The sequence below is a fragment of the Podarcis raffonei genome, chromosome 17 (genome assembly GCF_027172205.1).
Source record: "Podarcis raffonei isolate rPodRaf1 chromosome 17, rPodRaf1.pri, whole genome shotgun sequence".
Taxonomy (NCBI): domain Eukaryota; kingdom Metazoa; phylum Chordata; class Lepidosauria; order Squamata; family Lacertidae; genus Podarcis; species Podarcis raffonei.
In genome coordinates, this window is record NC_070618.1 from 23,207,372 (window position 1) to 23,232,600 (window position 25,229).

Genomic DNA, 25,229 nt, shown 5'->3' on the forward strand with positions numbered 1-25,229 from the left:
GGAGTGGGAGAAAACAAGCTTGCTCCCTCTTCCATGTGACAGATATTTGAAGATGCCTATCATATCTCGGCTCACTCTCCGCTTTTCCAGGCTAAACATGCCCAGCTCCTTCAACCATTCCGCATAAGGCATAGTTTATCTCAGGTATCCCCAAACTCGGCCCTCCAGCTGATTTGGGACTACAATTCCCATCATCCCTGACCACTGGTCCTGTTAGCTAGGGATCCATGGGAGTTGTAGTCCCAAAACAGCTGGGGGGCCGAGTTTGGGGATGCCTGGTTTATCTATTTGCTTGGTTTTTTTTTTTTAAAAATGATGTTTTATAGTGTGATGCATTTTGCGATAGGTCAGTATAGAAATACTTTTATTAATACATAAAGAAATAGAGAGGGGTAATCATCTTCACTTCAGCCAATTTTGTGAAGCAGAAATAAATCTTCCAAGCTCTCTCAAGAGGAAATATAAAGCGCAGAACTTCAGTTCAACTAGCTGAAATTAGCTAGTTGAAATCCAAGCACTTAATTAATTACCTCTTTGGGCACATAATGTCATACTTGCATTCCTTCTGCTGATGCTGCAGGGCAGGCTTTTCCCAGCATGCCCAAGAATCATCTGTTCACTCCTAATTGTCTTCCAACTCTAGCAAGATTACAATTAGCAGCCCTTTTCCCAAGGATGTCGTCGTCAGGAGTGTGTGCAGGAGCCAGGCCCTGTGACCAATAGGACTTTGCAGGACTGGGGCCTTCCTAAGTTTGCTCTGAAGAGGCAAGGCCGCACAGGTGAGGCCGATTGGTAACTCACAGCACCTGGTGGCAAGAGCCAGGAAGGGATATAAGGTCAGCATTTTCCCTTCGGCTCTTTGCCACAGCAACACGTTCCCTGCCTTGCTGCGTTTGGTTTCTTGCTTCTTGATCCTCGGACCCCTGGCTTCGTGACTCCTTGCTTCCTGATCCTCAGACCATAGCTGTCAACCTTCCCTTTTTTGCGGGAAATCCCCTTATTCCAGTGCCGTTTCCTGCTGCTTCCCGCTGCTATCCCGGATTGTTAGATATCCTGTAGACCAGGGGTGTCAAACTCAAATTCATTGGGGGGCCGCATCAGCAGTTTGGTCACCCTCAAAGGGCCGGTTGTATCTGTCACATCACAGGATGGCATGCGCTCAATATAAAAACAAGTGGAGGTTTCCTGAATGCATGTAAAGTGGAGGTTTCCTGTGTAGAACGGCCGGCGCTACACGGGCCACATGACGAGGTCTGGCGGGCCGGATTCGGCCCGCGGGCCTTGTGTTTGACACCCGTGCTGTAGACTGTCCCTGGGACAGGTGAGGCTGCTGGTCCCTTATTTTCGAGGCTGCTGGTCCCTTATTTTCGAGGCTGCTGGTCCCTTATTTTCTGAAAGTTTTTTTCTGAAATCTGAAAGTTGACAGCTATGCCTCAGACCCCAGACTTTGTGACTCCTTGCTTCCTGATCCTCAGACCCTTGGCTCCTTGACTCCTGGCTTCTGCACTCCCATTCCTGCTCCCACCCTGCCATCTTACCCCCGGTCCCGACGTCCCCAGCTGGGACTTTGATCGCCCGTGAACCAGACTGTGACAGTTGTTTAAAGTTGGTGTCAAGGATCACCTTGACTATAAGAAGAGAGAACACAGTACAGAGTGCTCACGCTCCGAATAACATTCGCCCACAGATACATGCTGTTCTAGGCAATTATAGTTTTATGTGAATATTTATTTGCAATCCTGGCAATGATTTAACTCCCCCCAGGTAATTCCTGCCGAGATTGCAGGGGTTGGACTATGTGACCCTTGCGATTCCTTCCAACGCTATGATTCAGAACACTTCCTGCGTTGTATTCAGTAAGCTGTTTAAGAGAACTTCAGATCCTGGCAGCAGATGCTACTGGTATTGCTCACCTTTTCGTGGGCAGAGAGTTGACTTCCACCTATCTACATATTGGTTCAGTCATTCATTTCTACCTGTTGTTTTATCCAAAGAGACTACAAACATTTTTGTACTGTACTGCGGTTCCTCCTCAGGGCAGTGGAGTTCACAATTTATAAAGACAACGTTTAGCTTTATTTTCTGAGTCGTGTGATGGCTTAGCGCGCTCTACTCTTGGGTAGGGTTGCCATATTTCAAAGAGTGAACGTCCGGACGCAAAAATTGTTGGGCATTTTAGGGCAAAGTTGTTGAGCTTTTTTTTTTTAATTGCAAAATCTGAAAAAAAAGAAAGGAAGAAGAAGTAGTAGTTTTTGAGCTATTTTAAAGTAAATCCCCCAAAATCCACACTTCTGACATGGTTTGCCATTTTCCCGGACATTTAATTCCAGATGTATGACGACTCTGCCCTTGGGTTTAGGTCTCTCACTCTCTCTAGCATTAATTGTTCACTGGGTGGAATCAGAAGTCCTTGACGAGACTTTCTTGCACAGTTTTCATATCTAATGATCACCTATTATTATTATTATTATTATTATTATTATTATTATTATTATCTTCCATACATTGCTTTAACTTACCTTAAGCTCCTTCCACTACAGGGAAGTGACCCTATCTCAGTGGTGGAGCATATATTTTTATTTCTGGTTAAAAGTATTGGGTAGCCATAACTGGACAAATAATATGCGTGACTTAGTCTGTGGAAGTTCTCTTATGTTCGAATCATAGAATTGTACAGTTGGAAGGGACCACGAGGGTCATCTAGTCCAACCCCCGCAATGAAGGCACACTCCTCCCGAGACAGACGGATGCCAACAGATGCTTTGCCCAACGTGGGGCTGGAACTCACAACCCTGAGATTAAGAGTCTCATGCTTTATGGACTGAGTTGACTGCTCCTTCGATAGGAAAAAAGCATATATTTGCATAATGCAACAGCAGTATTCGTTAGCTAAAGTGATATTTGCAATTTGTTCCTTCTACAAATGGGCTAGGGGATGTGGGTGGCGCTGTGGGCTAAACCACAGAGCCTAGGACTTGCCGATCAGAAGGTCGGCGGTTCGAATCCCCGCGACTGGGTGAGCTCCTGATGCTCGGTTCCTGCTCCTGGCAACCTAGCAGTTCGAAAGCACACCAGTGCAAGTAGATAAATAGGTACCGCTCCAGTGGGAAGGTAAACGGCGTTTCCGTGCGCTGCTCTGGTTCACCAGAAGCGGCTTAGTCATGCTGGCCACATGACCCGGAAGCTGTACGCTGGCTCCCTTGGCCAATAAAGCAAGATGAGCGCCGCAACCCCAGAGTCGGCCATGACTGGACCTAATGGTCAGGGGTCCCTTTACCTTTAACTTACAAATGGGCTACATAAAAATAAGGGGTTGTGTATGTAGAGGCGAAGATTTGGGGGATGTGGTCAAGGACTGGCATGTGTGTGGAGAGGTCATTTCCTGTTAGGTCTATGCGCATTCTTCAACAGTTTGTGAATATTACATGTGGTTCTTGTGGTCTAAATTGAAAATGTCTTATCCTTAGAGGTCTTGTTTTTTTGCAACCAGACCCCACTGCTATTAATAGATAAGATAGTTCCATGCGATAGTTTTTTCCTCCAGTCCCCGCAAATTATGTTGGAAAATGCAGATTATGTTGGAAAATGGGATTATGTTGGAAAATTTATTTTGAAAAATAAGCACCACAAATCATTCAAAAAGAGACCTGCCGGATAAAGTTGGTCAGTGACCCAACTCCTCTTCCTAAACCAGGGGTAGGCAACTTAAGGCCCGGGGGCTGGATGCGGCCCAATCGCCTTCTCAATCCGGCCTGTGGACGATCCGGGAATCAGCGTGTTTTTACATGAGTAGAATGTGTGCTTTTATTTAAAATGCATCTCTGGGTTGTTTGTGGGGCATAGGAATTTGTTCATTATTTTTTTCAAAATATAGTCTGGCCCTCCATATGGTCTGAGGGACGGTGGACCTGCCCGTGGCTGAAAAAGGTTTCTGACCCCTGTTCTAAACTGCTTCAATTGCTGTTGCACCCATATTTTCCACATACAGTGGTACCTCGGGTTAAGTACTTAATTCGTTGCGGAGGTCCGTACTTAACCTGAAACTGTTCTTAACCTGAGGTACCACTTTAGCTAATGGGGCCTCCTGCTGCTGCTGCGCCGCCGGAGCCCGATTTCTGTTCTTATCCTGAAGCAAAGTTCTTAACCTGAAGCACTATTTCTGGATTAGCGGAGTGTGTTACCTGAAGCGTATGTAACCTGAGGTACTACTGTACATTTAAATGCATTTAATTTTGTTTCAGCCGTTTGGTCGAGGAAGGCCAGGGTGTTGGATCCTCTCCAGGTTTAGCTACCGTTTTCTTATCGTTTCGAGAGAGTCTGATTACAGTGATGTCTTTTTTTAGTATCGATGCTGTTTTGCAAGCATGGCAATGCTGAAGGTTGACCTATAGCCAGTCAAAGTTTTATGGCGCGTTACCATAATAAGGGCCAAGAAGAACTGGCAAAGAAAGGGGGAGGAGCGGGGAGCAATTAAATAAATTGCAATGCAGACAGACCACTGGGAGATCAATGCATAGTAATCACATATTTCACCTGGGCTCGGCGAAGTTGATCGGAAATCATTGCAGCTGTCGGTGACCGTCTTGTGATTCCAATTATTCTTACACGGTAGACATCAGGGGTAGAAAATTTCTGCAGTGAAGCAAGTCTAAAAGGAAGTCAGCATAATTGTGGCCCAAAACATTTGGAACAGTGGTATGTTTTGGTGTGATAGACTGTAAGTCGGCATTCAAAGACTATCATCCCCCAAATCCATCTGTTGAATTCTACCAACAGGCTGTAGCAGATGTGTTTGCTTGTTTAACACCTAGCTGGCAAAGTGCTACTTCCCGTCCCCTAATCTCAAGGATAAACACCGAGCTGCAAGATGGTCTTAAGGCTACTAAAGGTAAAGGACCCCTGACAGTTAAGTCCAGTTGCAAACGACTCTGGGATTGCGGCGCTCATCTTGCTTTACTGGCCGAGGGAGCCGACATTTGTCTGCAGACAGTTTTTCCGGGTCATGTGGCCAGCATGACTAAGCCACTTCTGGCGAAACCAGAGCAGCGCATGGAAACGTCGTTTACCTTCCCGCCACAGTGGTACCTATTTATCTACTTGCACTTTGATGTGCTTTCGAATTACTAGGTTGGCAGGAGCTGGGACTGAGCAACAGGAGCTCACCTTGTCGCAGGGATTCGAACCACCGACCTTCTGATCGGCACGCCCAAGAGGCTCAGTGGTTTAGACCACAGCGCCACCCGCATCTTAAGGATACTAGAGGTACCTATAAAATGACCCATTTGGCTTCTGTGGATTGAGATCAGTGACTCACAGATGCAGATCAGAGCTCAGATTCTGAATACATAGGCCTTGTTTTAAAAATTTTAGCCCTTTCCTTCCCCTCCCCCCTTTTATTTTTTTTAAAAAAGAATGATTAAACATTAATCTTGTCTTCTCTGACACACACGAAGTCAGACCACACATTTCTGCTGAAAAATTGTTCAGATATGCAGTAGCACACGCAGTGATGGTACTGAAATTTTCCAAAAAACCAGAGAACTTCTCGTATCTCTAGCCTCGTTTGAGTTACACCGATTGCCAAGGCCATTTTAAAATATTTATTTGACCAGGCAGGCAATGGGGATGATGAGGTTAGATGCTCTCCCAGTATGGCCCACGGGAGGAGATTTGACAGCTAAATTGAGGACGGCTAGAGAATTCTTTGTGACACTCTCTCGAGGGATTTATAGCTCACTGAAATAATTAACTCGTGGGATACAAAAAATAAGGAAATCCCTTTCCAGGGCAAGTTCCAAATTTGGCGATTGTGACTTTTGTGTTAGTGCAGCATTTGGCCAAAGTCCTTGCCTCATTTTTTAAAAAATATATATATATATCTGTGAATGTCAATTTTTGGGTTCTAGATTCAGGTAGGTAGCTGTGTTGGTCTGACGCAGTCGAAATAAGTAAAACAATTTTAAAAATTGTTCAGTAGCATCATAGAGACTAACTAAGTTTGCTCTGGGTATAAGCTTTTCGTGTGCATGCACACTTCTTCAGAACTTCTGGGTTGTGAGTGTGAGGGGGTATTTCTTACAGGCTTTTTAAGTAAGGGTTTTTACTGATTTAAAGTCCAAGGGCAGTCAAGTCCAAAGATTGTCAAGTCCAGCGATTACAACATACAGTTTCTGTTGGCAATGCCATTTCATATTGATATCTTCCTTCTACATCGTCCTGTCTTAAAAGTGTAACAAACGAACTTGCCTTCGCATTTGTTTGTTACACTTTTCGTTTGATTATCCTTGGACTTTATGACAATAAAAACATATAGAAGGCTAATAGTAATATGATACGTTATTGCCACCACAAACTGTGCTTTGTAATTTTTTGATATGACGATTACCGTTTTATTATATATAATGTTATGTTACTTCACAGCCAGTTACGTGTGTGTTGTGGTATTCTGAACATGATTTGCGTAATGAGGCAATTGTGGTGTGTGTCAAAACAGTAAATGTGCAATGAGCCCAGCTTGGGACAGAGTTAATTTGCAAAAATGGGCTGCTTGCTGGAGCAATGTCTTGGCAGCTCAGCCTCAAGGCATCTGTGAAGGAGACAGGTCAGTGAGATTGGCAGAGTGCCACCAATGTTTCATGGTTCAGAAATGGGCGGGGCTTCAGTGCTAATCCAAAACTTCCCACGAGGAAGGAAATGAAATTGGTGCAAACTAGGAACATCACTATTCCTCACCTCTGGGGGGCAAAAGGCTTTCTTTCAAACATTCCCCCAGGTGTGAATGAGAAGACATCATTGGTTGGTGATAGTACATCTTTGTGGTTTAGGGAGCTTATGTATGTTTTGTGCAGTTAATGAAAGTCTAGACAGGATCCAAGCGAAGCTATTGTGAGGCTTTGAAAAGGTGTCTAGGTTTCTTCATCAGAATACAAACACTGTCTGGTTATTGGTATTTTTTGTATTCAGAAATTCCTTCCAGCTAGGAAACAGAAAGATTTTCAACTATTCATAGCACATGATATGAATAACCCCATAAATATGTAGATATTCATAATGTGCTGTTCTGTTGCTTCAACGCAATCCCACTTTTATGAGTTACTGTGTTTGCTGTAATGCCTACATATTTGCTGCATCCCAATTATTTGTTGCATTTTTAAAAAAATAGGTTTTGCAAAAAGAAACCTTTGTGGCCGGGAACCAGGAAGGAAAAAAGCAGTGTTGTTTTCCATGGGACTTCCTTAGAAACTGAATTGCACAGTAAATGTGCTCAGAATCACAATCTCGGTTGGTTTGCTATTTAGGCTGAGGGACCCATTTATGTTTTCCTGAGAATGCAAAGTCGCCTAAAGGAAATGGGTGTCAGGTTGGTCTCTTTATTGTCAGGAAGCAATAACGACTCTTTGGCAGATAAAAAGGCAAACATTTTGGAAAGCAGAGGCTTTAAAGGCCTTTGGTTTATAATTATCCAGCAGTAAAAGACTGTTGCAATTAGATTTGGAAATGACAGAGTACGGTTTCTTTTCTCTCCCCCCCCCCCCCAGCGCTTGCTTTCCTTCCATGTTTTGGTTCCACTGGGCTTCATTTCTGCTTATAAATGTACAGGAAAGAGATTGGTTGCCCTGGTCTTTCCTTTGCCTTTGCAGAATAAAGTCTGCTGACAGCTATCTCTGCAGCGAAACATTAATTCAAGGAAAAACCTGTTAATTGTGTGCAGAGAATGTGCATTTATACGGACCGTGTGGGAAGATCCCATGCAATATTAAAGCATGTTCTCCTTCACGGAGATCATGGGGTGCGGTGGGGTAAAGCAGACACCCCCTGTTGCTGGGAAAGTTGGTTTGGTTGGCCCACTGAGAGTGTGATGTTGCTATTATTGATTGACAGCTTGGGTTGAAATATATACCCTACGCACAGCGTTGAGGTTCCTCTTTTTCTCTGCGCGCATCGGATCACCCGCCCACCTTCCCTATATCTAGGGTTGTTCGCATTGACCTTTCTATGCCTGTCATGGGGTCGTCTACTTTTGGGGCAGGGACCTAGCACGAATTTTGTCCATTTGGCTGATTGGCTGGTGCCATTTGGTTTTTGCCTACTGCATAGCAAATCGTCACAACTTGCAAGGTTGCGGTTAGGCATTGGTTTTAGAAAAAAATTGGTTGGTGGAGGGGTATGGATTGACTGTGCCTGCCCCTCCAGTGCTACTGCTGCAAGGGTATTCCGTTAAAGGAATCCAGGGGCTTGCTATGCTCTTGTCTGAACCCCTGGTCAAGGGGGCTAGGGCCACGCAAGAGCCCCTGGGAGCATTTGGGGAGAAGTGAGGTTCTGGTACCCAGCTCCATTACTCCCCATAAAATGTTTTCCCTTACTGACGTTGCAGAATGGCGGGTGTCAGTTCTGTCCCGGGGAGGGGACAGATAGTTGTAACCAATGCCTAAGCAACCACTCACTTTGTTTGTATTTTAATAAAGTTGTGGCCAAAATTATGCATAAAACCTTAAACAAAAATTATGGTGTGAAGTGTGAATTTATTTGGGGGAGGCTTGGGGACCGCGACACGCAAGGCATTATTGCATAATCTGTAAACGTGCTCTATGATATTGGCCAAGTAATGATGGCATGCAAAATATAGGGTACAATATACCGTATATCAGGTCCATTAATTTAAATGGGCCTCCACTGGATGCAACCACTCAGGCTGAGGGTATTTTCTTTGCAGGAATACACTTGAGCCAATGCAATTTAGGGCTCTTTGTCCATATTTTCAAAGTGAGGGGTTGTTCCAAAAAAAGTACTCTTGGTCTTTCAGGTCAAACAGTATTGGGCAGTACAACTCATGGAGGAAAAATTCCAGGAATAGAAAAGCAGTTCCAAAGGTCCTTTTCAATACATGGCCTGCTTTGCAGCCGAGAAAAGCAAATTTGAAAATATCCAATAAAATAAAATCCAGTTAAGCCACTGAAATGTAACAGCATAACATACAAACAATAACTGAGACTTCAGAAACCATATGAAAAGTTCCCAGAATCAGAGACAAGGCTTTCCTTTTTCTTAACAGATTGTTTCCCCATTCCTCACCTCTTGAAGATTTTTCTTGCCATAAATTCTCTGTACCTGGTAGGCTTTGGAGAGAGCATGTGTTAAACATATCTGGGACATAATGGTGTACAGTGGTACCTCAGGTTACATACGCTTCAGGTTACATATGCTTCAGGTTACAGACTCCGCTAACCCAGAAATAGTGCCTCGGGTTAAGAACTTTGCTTCAGGATGAGAACAGAAATCAGGCTCTGGCGGCGCGGCAGCAGCAGGAGGCCCCATTAGCTAAAGTGGTGCTTCAGGTTAAAAATAGTTTCAGGTTAAGAACGGACCTCTGGAACGAATTAAGTACTTAACCCGAGGTACCACTGTACATGGGACGCGGGTGGCGCTGTGGGTTAAACCACAGAGCCTAGGACTTGCCGATCAGAAGGTTGGCAGTTCAAATCCCCGCGATGTGGTGAGCTCCCATTGCTCGGTCCCTGCTCCTGCCAACCTAGCAGTTCGAAAGCACGTCAAAGTGCAAGTAGATAAATAGGTACCACTCCGGCGGGAAGGTAAACGGCGTTTCCGTGCGCTGCTCTGGTTCGCCAGAAGTGGCTTAGTCATGCTGGCCACATGACCCGGAAGCTGTACGCCGGCTCCCTTGGACAATAAAGTGAGATGAGCGCCGTAACCCCAGAGAAATGGTCAGGGGTCCCTTTACCTTTACCTTACCACTGTACATCTAATTCTTGAACTCCTTTCTCCCTTCCTCTCTCTCCATTTCTGTGTTTTTAGGAGGAAGGGCAACGATGGTATTGATATTTGTGCAGCTTAATGTGCCTGCACATTGAGCTTCATGTAGCCAGCTGTATGTAAGGGAAGAACAGTTACTCTATAAAAAAAAGAATTACAGGCCGGCAGTTGCTCTGACCTTAAGTTATTCCAAATTTTCAAATTCTGGGCAATGTGCTTGGTGCATTTTCTTTCTTTTATTATTCAAAGTACATGGCCTTGGCTGCCAAATTCTGATCTCTGCTGAAACTTGTTGGTGCATATGCAAACCCTGATCCATTAGTGCTTTGAATGCCCAAGGAAAGGGAGCACCTAGAAAATTGACTATTTTAAAATAGCACGGGTGGTTTAAAAAATGTTTGTGGTTTTAGCTTGCGGCTTTTCAGGTGCTATGGACTAGCTAGAAATAATTTCAAATGGCTTCTGCTTGCATGGTTATCTCCAACCCCCCCCCCTTTTTCTTGATAAGGCGTGGTAAAAGAGGGAAAGGAAATTGCAGAGAAGTTGGAACACCTTAGCTTCAGAAAATGTAGGACAAACCTCTGTCATGTCCTCAAAAATGGAATCTGAGGAACTGTGACAAATAGTGGGAATGAGACCAAGTTCGAGGCAATAGGGACAATTTTAAAAACAAACAAATCTCTGGGTTCCAAGAGTCCTTAAATAACTTAGATGTGAAATTGCTGATCTCCTAACCAAAAAAATGCATCTGATCCCTTAGGTAAGTGTCTGTACCTGAGGACTTGTTGTTGTTGTTGTTGTTTAGTCATTTAGTCGTGTCCGACTCTTCGTGACCCCATGGGCCAGAGCATGCCAGGCACTCCTGTCTTCCACTGCCTCCCGCATTTTTGTCAAACTCATGCTGGTAGCTTCGAGAACACTATCCAACCATCTCGTCCTCTGTCGTCCCCTTCTCCTTGTGCCCTCCATCTTTCCCAACATCAGGGTCTTTTCCAGGGAGTCTTCTCTTCTCATGAGGTGGCCAAAGTACTGGAGCCTCAGCTTCAGGATCTGTCCTTCCAGTGAGCACTCAGGGCTGATTTCCTTAAGAATGGAGAGGTTGGATCTTCTTGCAGTCCATGGGATTCTCAAGAGTCTCCTCCAGCACCATAATTCAAAGGCATCAATTCTTCAGCGATCAGCCTTCTTTATGGTCCAGCTCTCATTTCCGTACATCACTACTGGGAAAAGCATAGCTTTAACTATACGGACCTTTGTTGGCAAGGTGATGTCTCTGCTTTTTAAGATGCTAGGAAGCAGCCAATGTAACACCGATATTTTTCAAAGGAATTTAGGCAGATCAGAGAAATCATGTCCTCCTCCCAGAGAGCACGCATTGCAGTGAGATCATCAGGACTGACCTCATTGCTTGTGTGAGTAGGAGCGATTGGATAGCCACAACAACCTGATTGGTGAGATAAATCTGGCCAATGGGATTGTTTCATGCATTATCCGAGGGTCCCATATATACCACTGCACGTTGCATTGAGCTTCCTCTTTTTTGCCTCGTGCACCGGATCACCCGCCCACCCTCCCTGTATTTAGGGTCTATTATGACCTTGCTGGGATGCGGGTGGCACTGTGTTCTAAACCGCAGAGCCTAGGGCTTGCCGATCAGAAGGTCGGTGGTTTGAATCCCAGCGACAGAGTGAGCTCCCGTTGTTCGGTCCCAGCTCCTGCCCACCAAGCAGTTTGAAAGCACATCAAAGTGCAAGTAGATAAATAGGTACCACTCCGGCGGGGAGGTAAACGGCGTTTCCGTGCGCTACTCTGGTTCACCAGAAGGAGCTTAGTCATGCTGGCCACATGACCCGGAAACTGTCTGTGGACAAACACCAGTTCCCTAGGCCTATAGAGCGAGATGAGCACGCAAACCCAGAGCTGTCCGCGACTGGACCTAACGGTCAGGAGTACCTTTATCTTTACCTTTATGACCTTGCTATGCCATCATGGGTCGTCTGTTTTTGGGACAGAGGCCCGGAAGGAATTTTTCCATTTGGCTGATTGGCTGGTGCCACTTGAGTTTCGCCTGCCGTGTAGCAAATCGTCACAACTTTGTAAGGTTAGGCAGTTAGGCATTGGTTCAGTGGTGGTGGTGGGGATGTGGATAGGCTGTGCCTGCCCCTCCAATGCTAGGGTATTCCATTAAAGGAATCCAGGGGCTCAGCTTGCTTTTGTCTGATCCCCTTCCAGGGGTTAGGGGCACGCCAGAATCCCTGGGAGCATTTGGGGTGAGCTTGAGACTGAACCTGGTCCAGTGCTCCCCAGGATATTTCCCCTTACTGACATCTGCCAGAGTCCAGGCGTCAGTGCTGCCCTGCTGAGGTCAGGTGCAGCTAGTTGGGAACCAATGCCTAAGCAAACCACTCACAATCTGTAATTAATAAAGGAGTGGCCAAAATTATGCCAATAACCTTAAACGAAATTCCGTGTCAATTGTGTCTTTATTTATTGGGGGAGGTCTTGGGATCTTAACGTTCAAATAACAGTCCAGTGTGGACTGGAGAAACAAAATGGAAATTATAGTGAAATCACGTGCCGTCTCATAATAAGTATAACAGAGGCCATCAGCTGTAAATGAACATGTAATGGATTGAACTTCCAGCATTTTCACCCTTGGCCTGAAAACGGAGATGAGTGCTGCACCCCATACTTAAATTCAGCTGGACTTTAGCATCCTTTATCTTTTACCTCTTTTTCTTCCTGCCTCTGTAGACACACTACAGTGGTACCTTGGTTTTCAAACTTAATCTGTTCTGGAAGTCCGTTCCAAAACCAAAGCATTCCAAAACCAAGGCGCGCTTTCCCACAGAAAGTCATGCAAAACAGATTAATCTGTTCCAGACTTTTAAAAACAGCCCCTAAAACAGCAATTTAACATGAATTTTACTATTTTAACGAGACCATTGATCCATAAAATGAAAGCAATAAATAATGTACTGCAGTCACACAGTCAATCCATCAGTAGCTGAACTGGGTTCCACACAGTCACAAAAACAAAACAAAAAGAGCCGCAAAAATGAAAACGCAAAATAAATAGCAAAAACAGACAGACCTCAGCATAACACTCAAAACGGAAGTGATTTCATGCTCTTTATTGCAGCTTGTAAAACAGTGATTGAATTGCCCCCCAAACCTCAGGCTTTTATATACATTATTTACACAATGAGTCCCGTCTGATTGGCTGATTCTGCTTCCCTCCTGGAGCCTGATTGGTCTTTTGCTGTAAGCCAGTCAGTTGTTGCATTCTAGGATCCTACCTGCCTATTTGTTCTAGGATCCAAGTTTAGTACATAACAAGAAGTGTGGCACTCAAAACGGAGCATGTTCGGCTTCTGAGAATAGTTCGCAAACTGGAACGCTTACTTCTGGATTTGCAGTGTTTGGGCTCCAAGTTGTTTGAGTACCAAAGCGCTTGAGAACCAAGGTACCACTGTACTGAGAAACAAATTTGCCCATCTGCTGCTGTTCTCCAGATGTCAAGCTTGGCCCCAAGGGATAACATATATCTGTGTTAACTGGGATACTGTACAAATCGCCTTGTGAAAATCTGCTTTGAAAGGGGGCTTTTCAAGAGAGAGAGATGTGGGCAGCGCAAATGAAGGACTGCTCCACGAGTTGACAGCGGCTCTCTGTGCTTTAAGGCCATTAGAGCTGCTTTTCGCAGTCCTTTGCTGAGCGGGTGTTTATCACAGCTGACGGCATATAATTTCTCCATTTGAGGTGAGGGTGCTCTGTGATTTGGTAAAGAAAACTGAATGCACACAGCGAATGAAATGTCCTTCTCCATAACGGAAAAACGTTGGATGGATCAGGATAATAATCTGTACCGAAAAATAATAATCTAACGAGTCCTCAGGGTGTCTTTAGAAGTAGATCTTAATTTATGCTAACTTCATAACATCAGATTTTCTTGGGTTGTTTTTTTATTTTGATTATATATTTTGTGGTTTTATATTTTGCTTTTGTTCTGTGAACCGCCCTGAGATCTCTGGGTATAGGGCAGTATATAAATTACTCATTTAAAGTATATAAATTACTCATTTAAATTACTCATTTAGAAGGCAATTGGGCCAGATCCTGCCCCTGGGCCTTCGTTTGCCTACCCATGCTCTAGATTGTTGTCCATCCTAGAAAAGGTCCGGACTTGTACTAACGCATGCATACACGTGCGCAACTCAGTACAGGAGTTATTGTGGCAGCGTGAATGGGATTCAGCTTGCATGAGCTCTCCAGCCGTAGGGCTGGAAGTTGAATCAGATCAGCTTCAGGTTCTTTCCAGGCCTGCCACCACATCTGCAAGGATGATATTTTAGGAGCCTGAAGTGCGTGGCTGGAAAGCTCGCAAATCTGTTGTGTAATAACTTGGCAATTTGTGAAGGGGGTGGGGGGCGGAATATAGCTGGAGCCCCCCAGGATTGTAAACTCCAGGTTAACCAAATCTTTCTGTCATTCTCCTTTGTTCAGAGACTGGCTCTTGGCTGAGTCAGTAGTGCTGCTTGAACTACAGCCAGTTACTTCTTCCAGGAGTAAATTCTTTTCTTCTATTTCTGCAAGTAGCTGCTAGTTCAGAAATTCCACCAAGCATCTTTTCTTCTCCTAATAATGACAGCAGCTCAGTGATCTAATTTAATGTCTTTATCCTTCTTTGTCTGCCCACTGTGCGTGCTTTTGTTAAAATTGATCTCCGCTGTTGGAGATTATCGTATAAGTTTTTGTCTTTGTCTTCGGCCACTTTTAAGTCTTTTTTAAATCATGATTATTATTTTGCAACGACGCACCAGGAATTATTAAGTGCATATGGGCTATTTGCCAGTGTGGATTTTTAACAATGGGAAGAATGGAGCCATTATGTTGTGAAATCTGCGGGCACAGGGCAGTATACAAATTTAAATAACAATAATAACAATAAACAAATAAGCGGAAAAAGGTAAATTACCCAGATATAAATTGTTTTGCTTTACTTATTTACTTGTCTTTATCTTGTATTTTATTCTGTGAACTACACTGAGATCTTATGATGAAGGACACTATACAAATCTAATAAATAAATAGACTGAAATCAAATCAATATATGTAGGCTGTTCTGGAGAACTGGTTGTGCTTCACGGCTGATTTACTTCTGAAGGAGCACTGTCCTCTTTGTTATAGAAGCAGTGTTCAAAACTAGCCAGATGCCAGGCGCATTTTGCGACTGGTGTAGGTCCAATTGTGACCTCGTGGAGATCTCTGGATGCCCAGTTGGCAAAGCGGGTTCTCCTTCATGGAGAGCATGTGTTGTGGTGGGGGCAACCAAAACACCCCTCTTTTGCTGGGTGGGTTAGTATAGATGGCCACAAATCTTGATTGGGTACCCCTCAGTCGTTGGGGATAATTTGGTGTAGCAATTTTATGAGTGACTGTTGAGGGGCTGTTGACTGCCCTGTGCACAGCATTGAGCTTCCTCTTTTCGCTGCGTGCATCAGATCACCCTCCCTATACTTACAACAACCGCCATCATGACAGGGTGGGAGATCTCAACCTCCTCTCCTTTTCCGTTCCCAGGCGTGCCGTTCCCAAAGAACTTCCTTCAGATCTGCAAGAAGATCTTGTGCCGGCTCTTCCGGGTCTTTGTCCACGTCTACATCCACCACTTTGACCGCATTATCATCATGGGGGCTGAGGCCCACGTCAACACCTGTTACAAGCACTTTTATTATTTCGTGACGGAGCTCGCCCTCATAGACCGCAAGGAACTGGAGCCTTTGGTAAGTGTTTAGTGCTTTATTTATTAGCCGCGGAGGGAAATGCAAAGCCAGCAGGGGCAGCTGCTCCTTCCTTGGTCAAGGGTTTTGGTCAGGCCAGTCTTCCACTCAACATGGACCTTGATTTCTCACTGGTGGCAGAAGTGAAAATCTCTTTTCAGTTCTCTCTTCAGTTCTGCAGTTCCAGGGCAGAATGAAGAAACCAAAGATCTGTTTTTGTTGGCTTTCCAGATTATGTTATCCTGCAGATCTCCTGGGCCAATAGAGCCCTACCAATTTTCTACCAGCCCTACCAGTTTTCTGTCAGTTTCCTTGGTGTATTTTGTTGTGAAGGGAAGTGATGGCACTGACCCATGCCTCGGATGTAATTTCAGTTCCCCCGGGACTTGTAAGTCTTTCCAGAATTGGATTGATCATTCTGGGAGTATCAAGATCGATTTTACATTCAACCCAGAAGGGTCCTGTTTGTCTCTCCACCCCTCCAATCCATCTGTGTAAGAAAGCTTGCACATCATATTGCTTAAGTACGGCATGAATAATTTCCCCCCTGTGAGCACACGGCAGTGTGTTGGCTTTTAACCGAATCCAGCTACAATTGCACAATCTACAGGTTGTAGTTGATTGCTTTGCTAAGTTTAATTAAGGTAATGGAGTTGCATTTTGGGGGAGGAAGAAAAATCAATCATAATAAAGAGCAAGGAGTGTTTCGAAAGCAGATTCTGGTTTTTCGTTGCCAAAGCAAGACGCTACCAAGCAGCTAACTTTTTATATTTGATTAAGAATATAAAGTAAACAAATGACTGCATCACCTGTTTGTTGGACCTTCTAGCTATGTGGAAATCTACACGTGGTTGCAAAGGGCCTGAGAATGTACACCCAAGTTTATGTACCCAACGAGTACTTTGAAACTTTATCTCAAGGTTCAGGGGGCATTGGGGGGGGGGAGGTATATTCAAGTCTAAACACCCATCATCCTCTGAGGCAAGCCATTTCATGAGAGAGGCACATTGTCGCTCAAGTGCTGGGAAGTCTCAAAATATTAGTATTTGCGTAGTACAAGCCTGTTTTTTAAGAACGAAACTGTTCCAAGTGTGTCCCTCCATACCCATGAAACTGACCCGGCAAGGTTAATCTTTTTTATGCAATACTAAATACTGCTCAATTATTAACTTGTCGCTCACTCATTTAGTCCTGGTTTTTCCCTTTTGTTTCTAAGAGGCTCTCCCATCCCATCCTAGAAAAGGATGGGAGAGAGAGAGAATAAAATAAAGAACAGGATTGTTGTCTCTATGGATTTCCACTCTGATTTGTAGCATTAATTTAGGGGCAACCAGTGCAGTACTTTCCAGATGTTGTGTCATCTGTGTCATCTTGTTTGTGAGATTTGATTTTTTTTTAAAAAAAGAAAATTAAGTTCATTTCATTATTTTTAGCATTATTGGTGCATCCTGCCTTCCGGCGTTAATTACAGGAATGTGATGATGTTGGTGGCTTGATTGAGAGGTTTCTTTGAACACTCTTTGAGTTTTTCTTACAGTCAAGGGGTGTGTATATTCTGTTAAGTAATCTCCACATCAAAGATATGTGTTGCATGGATGGGGGGGGGGAGACCATGTGATTATGGATGGAGCTCGCAGGTGAAGGGAAGAGGTGGAAAATGCTAACAAGGACATGGATCGATGGAGGAAGAGCATCATTGTGCTGAGAGTCTCGCTGACCGGTTCTGCAAGGTTTTTGGGGCAGTGCTGCGGTTATAGCACATGAGCTGCGCACAACTCGACCCTCAGTTCAGCCAGATACTGATTCTATGTTTATAAATAGGAGTAATCACCACATTTTGTGCTACGCACTTCCCTCAGTTGACATGTGTGCTTGGAGAAATTAGGGGAAAGAAATACATCAATAATAAAATATGCAAATACAAAGTCCGTCGTAGCGTTGGGCAAGGTGAAATCTCCCAGCGCTCCCCCTAAATCTGTTTTGGAGCATATTTAGGGGTTGGTTCGTGGAGGTAATTCTACCGTAACTGCACTAATTGAGTTGAATATTGCTCGAAGTATTTCTGCAGGGAATTGCAAAGAGCCACAGAGAGTGGCTGCTCGTGTTACTATCGGGGAGTCACTTTTAGTCCCAGAGCCAAATGCCATTCTGAGCAACGGTCCAGAGGTTGCGTGCCTGAGATGTGCATTTTACCTTCATACAGTAGGCTACTTTCTACACACACGCACCCTCTATATCAGGTGTGAGGAACTTTGGCTCTCCATATCTTGCAGAACTACAATTCCTGTCAGCCCCAGAAGCATGGCCAATGGCCCTAGGTTTTGGGAGTCATAGTTCAACAATATCTAGAGAGCCAAAGTTTTTCCACACCCATTCTATATCGTCCAAGGTAAAGGTAAAGGGACCCCTGACCATTAGGTCCAGTCATGACCGACTCTGGGGTTGCGGCACTCATCTCGCTTTATTGGCCGAGGGAGCCGGCATACAGCTTCCGGGTCATGTGGCCAGCATGACTAAGCCGCTTCTGGCGAACCAGAGCAGCGCACGGAAACGCCGTTTACCTTCCCGCCAGAGTGGTACCTATTTATCTACTTGCTCTTTGACGTGCTTTCGAACTGCTAGGTTGGCAGGAGCAGGGACCGAGCAACGGGAACTCACCCCGTCACGGGGATTCGAACCGCCGACCTTCTGATAGGCAAGTCCTAGGCTCTGTGGTTTAACCCACAGCGCCACCCGCGTCCCTATCGTCCTCCATCCAGGGAAATGAGCAGCATTTCCTTCAGACTTTTGCGGGAATCTTCTCCATTAAATCTTCGTTGCCATGTTCATATATGTAAGGAGAGCTCAGTTCAGGTTGCAACAAGTATATAATTAAAAAGGGAACATTTTGCATTTCTTGATGGCTAAATACCAAGGCAGCTGCTTATTTCCGTGCACGTTGAAAATCTGTGCGCAGGTTTGCTTTGCCTCATGTCCACGTTGCTTTCATAATTAATTGGATGTTTAAATATGGGACTGTAATTTTGCAGTGCTGGCATTTGGAATTATGTGAGAGTGCCATGTTTGTTTTTCACTTAGCAAACGGCTTTGTGTTGGTGCCTTTGTTGATTGGCCTTTATGGGCACGGAATGATTTAAACGAGGAGGAAAAATCTGCTTCTGTTTTGAAATTGCAAACATTCACAAGCCCACAGAGTCTTTTCATTTGGGTCTGTGTAGGCTCACGGGTTTGCTTAGACCGTTGAGTCATCTTGTTGCGCTGCAGCTTTTTAGTCTGCTTCCAATTCAGATGTTTCCAGCTGCAGAGCATCTGTTTCTCATGCAGAAGGCCCCACGTTAAGACCCCTGGCATCTTCAGGTGGGGCTGGGAGAGAACACCCCCCCCCCGATTCTCTGGGCATGCCTTCTAGGAAGATGAGACTGCTGTAGACCAGGGGTCAGCAAACTTTTTCAGCAGGGGGCCAGTCCACTGTCCCTCAGACCTTGTGGGGGGCCAAACTATATTTTGGAGGAGGGGAAATGAATCCCTGCGACGGGGTGAGCTCCCGTTGCTCAGTCCCTGCTCCTGCCAACCTAGCAGTTCAAAAGCACGTCAAGTGCAAGTAGATAAATAGGTACCGCTCTGGCGGGAAGGTAAACGGCGTTTCCATGCGCTGCTCTGGTTCGCCAGAAGCGGCTTAGTCATGCTGGCCACATGACCCGGAAGCTGTACGCTGGCTCCCTCGGCCAAAAAAGCGAGATGAGCACCGCAACCCCAGAGTTGGCCACGACTGGACCTAATGGTCAGGGGTCCCTTTACCTTTACAGCAAACTTTTTCAGCAGGGGGACGGTCCACTGTCCCTCAGACCTTGTAGAGGGCCAGACTATATTTTGGAAAGAAAAAACCCAGAGTTGCATTTTGAATAAAAGGACACATTCTGCTCATGTAAAAACACCAGGCAAGCCCCACAAATAACCCAGAGATGCATTTTAAATAAAAGGACACATTCTACTCATGTAAAAACTCACTGATTCCTGGCCCGTCCGCAGGCCAGATTTAGAAGGCGATTGGGCCGGATCTGGCCCCCGGGCCTTGGTTTACCTACTCATACTGTAGACCATGTGTGTCCCACATATGTGAGTTGCAACTAAAATGTGAGGAGGGTACCAGCTTGCGGAAGCCTAAGCTATGGCAAAATGCTGAGATATGAAGCCAGATGCTTTGGAGGACGGGATCGAGACCAACTCTTCGCACCTGAAGTGGTAGATGATGTTCCCCCGTTTTATAGGCATAAAAACTACAGGGAAGACACTCGTGTATCAGAATGACTTAGTGGTGAATGACAGCTTTGCTGTCTAGGTCATTTTTTAATCATCTTTTCAAAAAAAAAAAAAAAGACTCACACCATTACACTTAGTTCCTAGGCAATGGTTGCGCAGGCAGAAAATTCATCTCATTCTGCATAAATCAGCTCTCAGAAGCTGTAAAAGAGAGGGGTACTTTGGTATGGCCCTTTAGTGCACTTGCAGCAAAGGGAGAGATGATAATTAATTAATTTCTGTACCTCCCTTTATCCAAAGATCACAGAGCGGCTTACAAGATAAAAACACAAAATGTCTTACTATACAGTGGTACCTCGGGTTACATACGCTTCAGGTTAAAGACTCCACTAACCCAGAAATAGTGCTTCAGGTTAAGAACTTTGCTTCAGGATGAGAACAGAAATCGTGCTCCGGCGGTGCAGCAGCAGCAGGAGGCCCCATTAGCTAAAGTGGTGCTTCAGGTCAAGAACAGTTTCAGGTTAAGTACGGACCTCCAGAACGAATTAAGTACTTAACCCGAGGTACCACTGTAGTAACAAAAAATAATAATACTCCCCCCCCCCCGGAGTTTAAAAGACCATAGGTTAATTACTCAAACCTTTACAAACTCAAGGATTTAAGATGCCTACATCTTAAAAATACACCTGAGACAGCATTTGTTTAACCCAGATACAGAACCAGATAGGAATCTTATTTTGTGTGTGTTTATTTTCCCGTTCAAAGCTTGGGATAACCAGTTAGGAGTACATTTGAGCCTGGGACTGTCTGAGGACAGGATCTGGAGTGAGTGAGGCAAAAGCTATTTTGCAGGGCAGTGTTTTCCAGATATTCTGCTGTTTGTATTCCCAGAGTATTTCAGAACAGAGAAGCTCAGAGAGGGTCATCTTTTAATTATTGGGAGAGAAGGCCGGGAGTGGTCCAAAAGCTGTTTTGGAGAGCAGGTGTGTTTAATTCCAACATCCACATTCAGGATGCATCTGCACCTTTGAATCAAACAGGGAATTTGGAAAAGTGGGCAAGTAACCACCTGTAATTCATCTCTCTTTGGAAGGCTGTACTGTTAAAAATAGTCCCGCATCATGTTTCATCTCCCAGCCTAAAGGCCACAGCAATAGGCTTGGCGCCGCTTAGTGGCTAGAAGTCAAAATAACACAAACAGGAGCTGATGCTTGAATCTGTTTGGTCCATTTGAGAACCATCAGAAAGCAGGGGTCAGCAAGGTTTATCTTGCCTGGGCCGGATCAGTTCCGCGGAGATCCCTCCATGGGTCAGATCACGATTTTCAACATCTGCGCAGGTGCGATTTTCGGCGCCGCACTGCGCCGGTTTAGCGCAGCGGGCAACTCAGTTCGGGGGCGGTTCGTGGGCTGGTCAAACGACCTCTGCGGGCTGCTTCCGGCCCATGGGCCTTAGGCTGCTGATCCCTGATCAGAAAGTATCGTTCAGCAAGTCTGTCAACTATTCCTCAGAAATCCCGCACTCGGTTGCTTCCTATTTGCAGTAACAATTCCAGTTTTTTCACCGTGTGCAAATATGAACTGTGGAACTCCCCACCATAGCTGTCAACCGTCCCTTATTTGGCGGGAAAGTCCCTTATCCCAGCGCCGTGTCCCGCTGCTGTCCCTTATTGATGATGTCCCTTAAATTTCCCGGGTTTCAAAGGAAGCAGCTCCTCTCCCTCCCTCCCTGCCGGCCAGGGAGGAGGGAGGCTCCAGCTGTGTTGCTTGGCTGCATTGCTCACCCAATAAGGAGTCTAAGAACGACGGGGGGGTGGAGTTTGCATGCCTTGTGCCGATCAAATCAGCCGCATTGCCTGAGGACTCGCCTTTGCTCAGCGCTTCCCAGCGGAGAGGTGACGGTGGTTTTCCTTGCTGCATCCCTTTTGCCGGGTTGCTGCGCTGTGGGAACCACCGCTTGAGGCTTCGTTTGGCTGCTGGCTGGGCTTTCTGCCTTTGGCTTGGAGGGGCTCAGAAGTTGAACATACCTGTGCTTGCAAAATCCCTTATTTTGGCTGCTGATCCCTTATTTTCGAGGCTGCTGGTCCCTTATTTTCAAATCTGTAAGTTGACAGCTATGCTCCCCACAGAGACGTAACCCTGGCTTTTGACTCTTGATATGTGTCTTTTGAGGACCAGTTTGGTTTTAATAGTTTTTCTGCCCACTGCATGGGGAAAGAATTAGGAGTCATATATTAATGCCACTGTTACCTGTAAGAAGGAGCTCTGTGACTTTACATGCATCCATTAGTATTGTGGTGGTTACAAGGCAAAATAAATTGTTTTCCCTGTTGTCCTAAGTCTTCAGACATTGGAAACCAGACCTGTGCAACTTGTAGATCCACCAAGCTAAGCTCAAGCCCACCAGCCATGGCATCAGGGAGTATTTGGCGACCGCTTTGTTTTTGAAGTCCTGTTCAAGCAGCAAATACAGGACGTTTATTGGGCTGCTGCTGGCCTCAGCTGGTCCGTAGATCAGTAGTAGAGCAGGCAGAAGGTCTTAGGTATTACGGTATTCCCAGCATCTCCAGGCATGCCCGGGAAAGGCCTCTGCCAGAGCCACAGACTAACTGGTTGTAGACATTATTACTGAGTTAGATGGAAGGCCCAATGATCAAACTTGCTTTAGGGCAATTTCCCATGTCCCTGTGCCTTTGTTCTGCACAGCCCTAGCCTAGCATAAAGCCCTCTAAGAAATGGCGCCAATTCAAAAATGTCTCTTCCTTCCCAGCCTCAGCTGGGGAATTGCAGGTCACAACCAAGGCCCTAAAATGCACCCATTTAAGGTTAGATTAGAAGCTGGCTTTTAATTTGAATTCAAAATGGGGAGTGCAAACAGCAAAATTCAGATTTTATTTGCCTGACTTGTACAATACCATTTCTTTATTTGTTACCTATGGTTTATCCCACTTAAGGTGTATCCCATCCCATTGGAGATTTGACTGCAGTTCCATCAGCTGCCACTCCCTGAAGGGAAACTAACTTCCAACGAGGGGTTACTGGCATATTAGGAATCCCACTGTATGATCTTGAAATGCTTTTTGCCTGATATCTGTGCAGCTAATTTCCTTGTTTTAAGGTAGGAAGCAGAAGATTAGGAAATTAAGCAACCCATTAGAGCTGTCAGAATGATAAAAGGATAGCACCAGAATTTGCTGGTTCCCGATACTGCCCTTGAAGATGACAGAGAGAAGACAGAGAATGTTATGAATATAGGTGGTGACTATTTTAGGCGTGTTCAATCGACACACAGGTCCTTTTTGACCCAGAAGAACAGGAGTGGGGCAGGGCGTAATGGGGTAGGGGGCGCTCATATGCTCTCTGATCATGCATGTGAGGAGGAGGAGGAGTTTGGATTTGATATCTCGCTTTATCACTACCCGAAGGAGTCTCAAAGTGGCTAACATTCTCCTTTCCCTTCCTTCCCCATAACAAACACTCTGTGAGGTGAGTGGGGCTGAGAGACTTCAGAGAAGCGTGACTAGCCCAAGGTCACCCAGCAGCTGCATGTGGAGGAGCGGGGAAGCGAACCTGGTTCACCAGATTACGAGTCCACCACTGTTAACCACTACACCACACTGCCGGAAACAGAACCCCCGCCTGAAATGGCTGCCCCTTGCCGGATCAATGGTCCATTTAGCTCAGCATGGGATTGGGGAACTTTATTTTGAGCCTATTTGTGTTTCACCCCCCCAGGCCTGAGACTCTCCTCTACTTGTTGACACAGTCTAGAAACACTTCTCCAGGATTTCTGACGGGAATCTTTCCCAAGTCTTCCTGGAGATGTTGAGAATTTAACCTTGTGCCTTCTCTATACACAGCAGATGTCCTGCTGCTTGGCTCCCCAGCACTGTAGAGATGCACAGAATAACCGCTGCTGGTGTCAAAAACCTGCCCAGATTTGTGATGTTTAAAGGAGCGACTTGTGACTTTAACTGCTTCCATTGTTTTACAGAAAGAGATGACAGCCCGGATGTGTCATTGAAGAACCACTGTTGAATGAACGAAAAACACAATTTCCTGCTAACTAAAGAAGACCTAGAGGACATGCCAGCCCTCAGAGGGAAAACTTGCCTCCTTTTATCCTTAAAAAGCAGGAACCGTCAGGGACAGGAGTTTATTGCTTTCACAGACACCTTCCCACAGTTGTGTATGCTCTTAACCCTAAAAATGCTGCTCAGTACCTTCTTGGAATGATGTGGATGACTTGGAAAGAAAGGACAAAATGATTCTTTTTTCCGTATTCCCTGAATGAGTGAGGAGGAACTCGTCAGACTACAATTCGATTCCGTCCACCTTCCTGCTCTTAAAGCTTTACTGCAAGTTTGGTCTCTTGGTGTACTTTCAAAACCAACTATTGTTAAACTGTGGTTATAAATACATTGTTGTCGGGTACAGTACATGTTAAAGACCTCAGCAGAGTATCTGGCTGCCTTTTCCAAATCAGCTTAGAAAGTAACTCTCAGCCTGTTTTTTGCCTAAAAGGGGAAAAAGAGATGATGTGCATTTATTTTAATATACCAGAAACTGAGATTAATACCTTAGGCATCAATCTTTGTTATCCAGAGCTCAGGTAGGGAAGTGGCCAATTGCCTAGTGGAACAGACAAACTGGTTTTTTCCACTTGAAACTGTCATGCTTTAGAAAGGTGTGTGTGAGTTGTGTGTGTGCTTCTTGCCTGTGTTACATACAGCTCTCTAGCATTGATACCTACAGACCTTAACTCAGTCCTGAAACCACTTGCAATGATCACCACAGTCTTGAGATCCCAGATAAAAACTGGGGGGGCTTTCACTCTACTTTCCCCTGGCAACAGGCTCACTCAAACCGGGAAAAGAAATGCCAAATCTTACACACACACACACACACACAGTATAAAAAGTTGTTTTCTAGCTCGTGCTAGTGAGTAGCAATGGCAGTTTCTGGAGGGAGGCCATAGAGAATGCTCTGATGCAGGAGATTCATGGATTAAATACACTGGTACCTCGGAAGTTGAACGGAATCCGTTCTGGAAGTCCGTTCAACTTCCAAAACGTTTGGAATCCAAGGTGTGGCTTCTGATTGGCTGCAGGAAGCTCCTGCAGCCAATTGGAAGCCGCACCGGACGTTGGGGTTCCAAAGAACATTCGCAAACCGAAACACTCACTTCCGGAACGTTGGACTCGCAAGGCTTTCAGGATCCAAGGTACAACTGTAATACATTTCAGAATTTGGAAGCTACAGTTTGTGTGTGCATGCAGTCCACTAAGGAAACAAAAAGCGCAGGTATGGGGAACCTGTGGCCCTCTAGAAGGTATTGGACTACAATTGCCAACATCCTTGACTACTGGCCATGCTGGCTGGAGCTGATGGGATTTGTAGTCCAACATATGGAGTG

The 25,229-nt window shown here is 45.2% G+C and overlaps 1 protein-coding gene across 3 annotated transcripts in view; it reads left to right on the forward strand.

Moving 5' to 3' along the window:
• Nucleotides 1-24,498, forward strand: part of MOB3B (MOB kinase activator 3B) — a 92,321-nt gene extending 67,823 nt beyond the window's left edge. For 2 of the 3 annotated variants that reach the window (XM_053372169.1, XM_053372170.1), the window contains exons 3-4: nucleotides 15,355-15,557; nucleotides 23,808-24,498. In XM_053372169.1, the coding sequence (XP_053228144.1) occupies nucleotides 15,355-15,557; nucleotides 23,808-23,837 (233 nt within the window). In that variant the 3' untranslated portion in view covers nucleotides 23,838-24,498. Of the gene's footprint in view, nucleotides 1-15,354; nucleotides 15,558-23,807 lie in introns of those variants that run through there. The other variant, XM_053372171.1, reaches the window with a different exon arrangement.
• The last annotated feature ends 731 nt before the right edge of the window (nucleotides 24,499-25,229 follow it).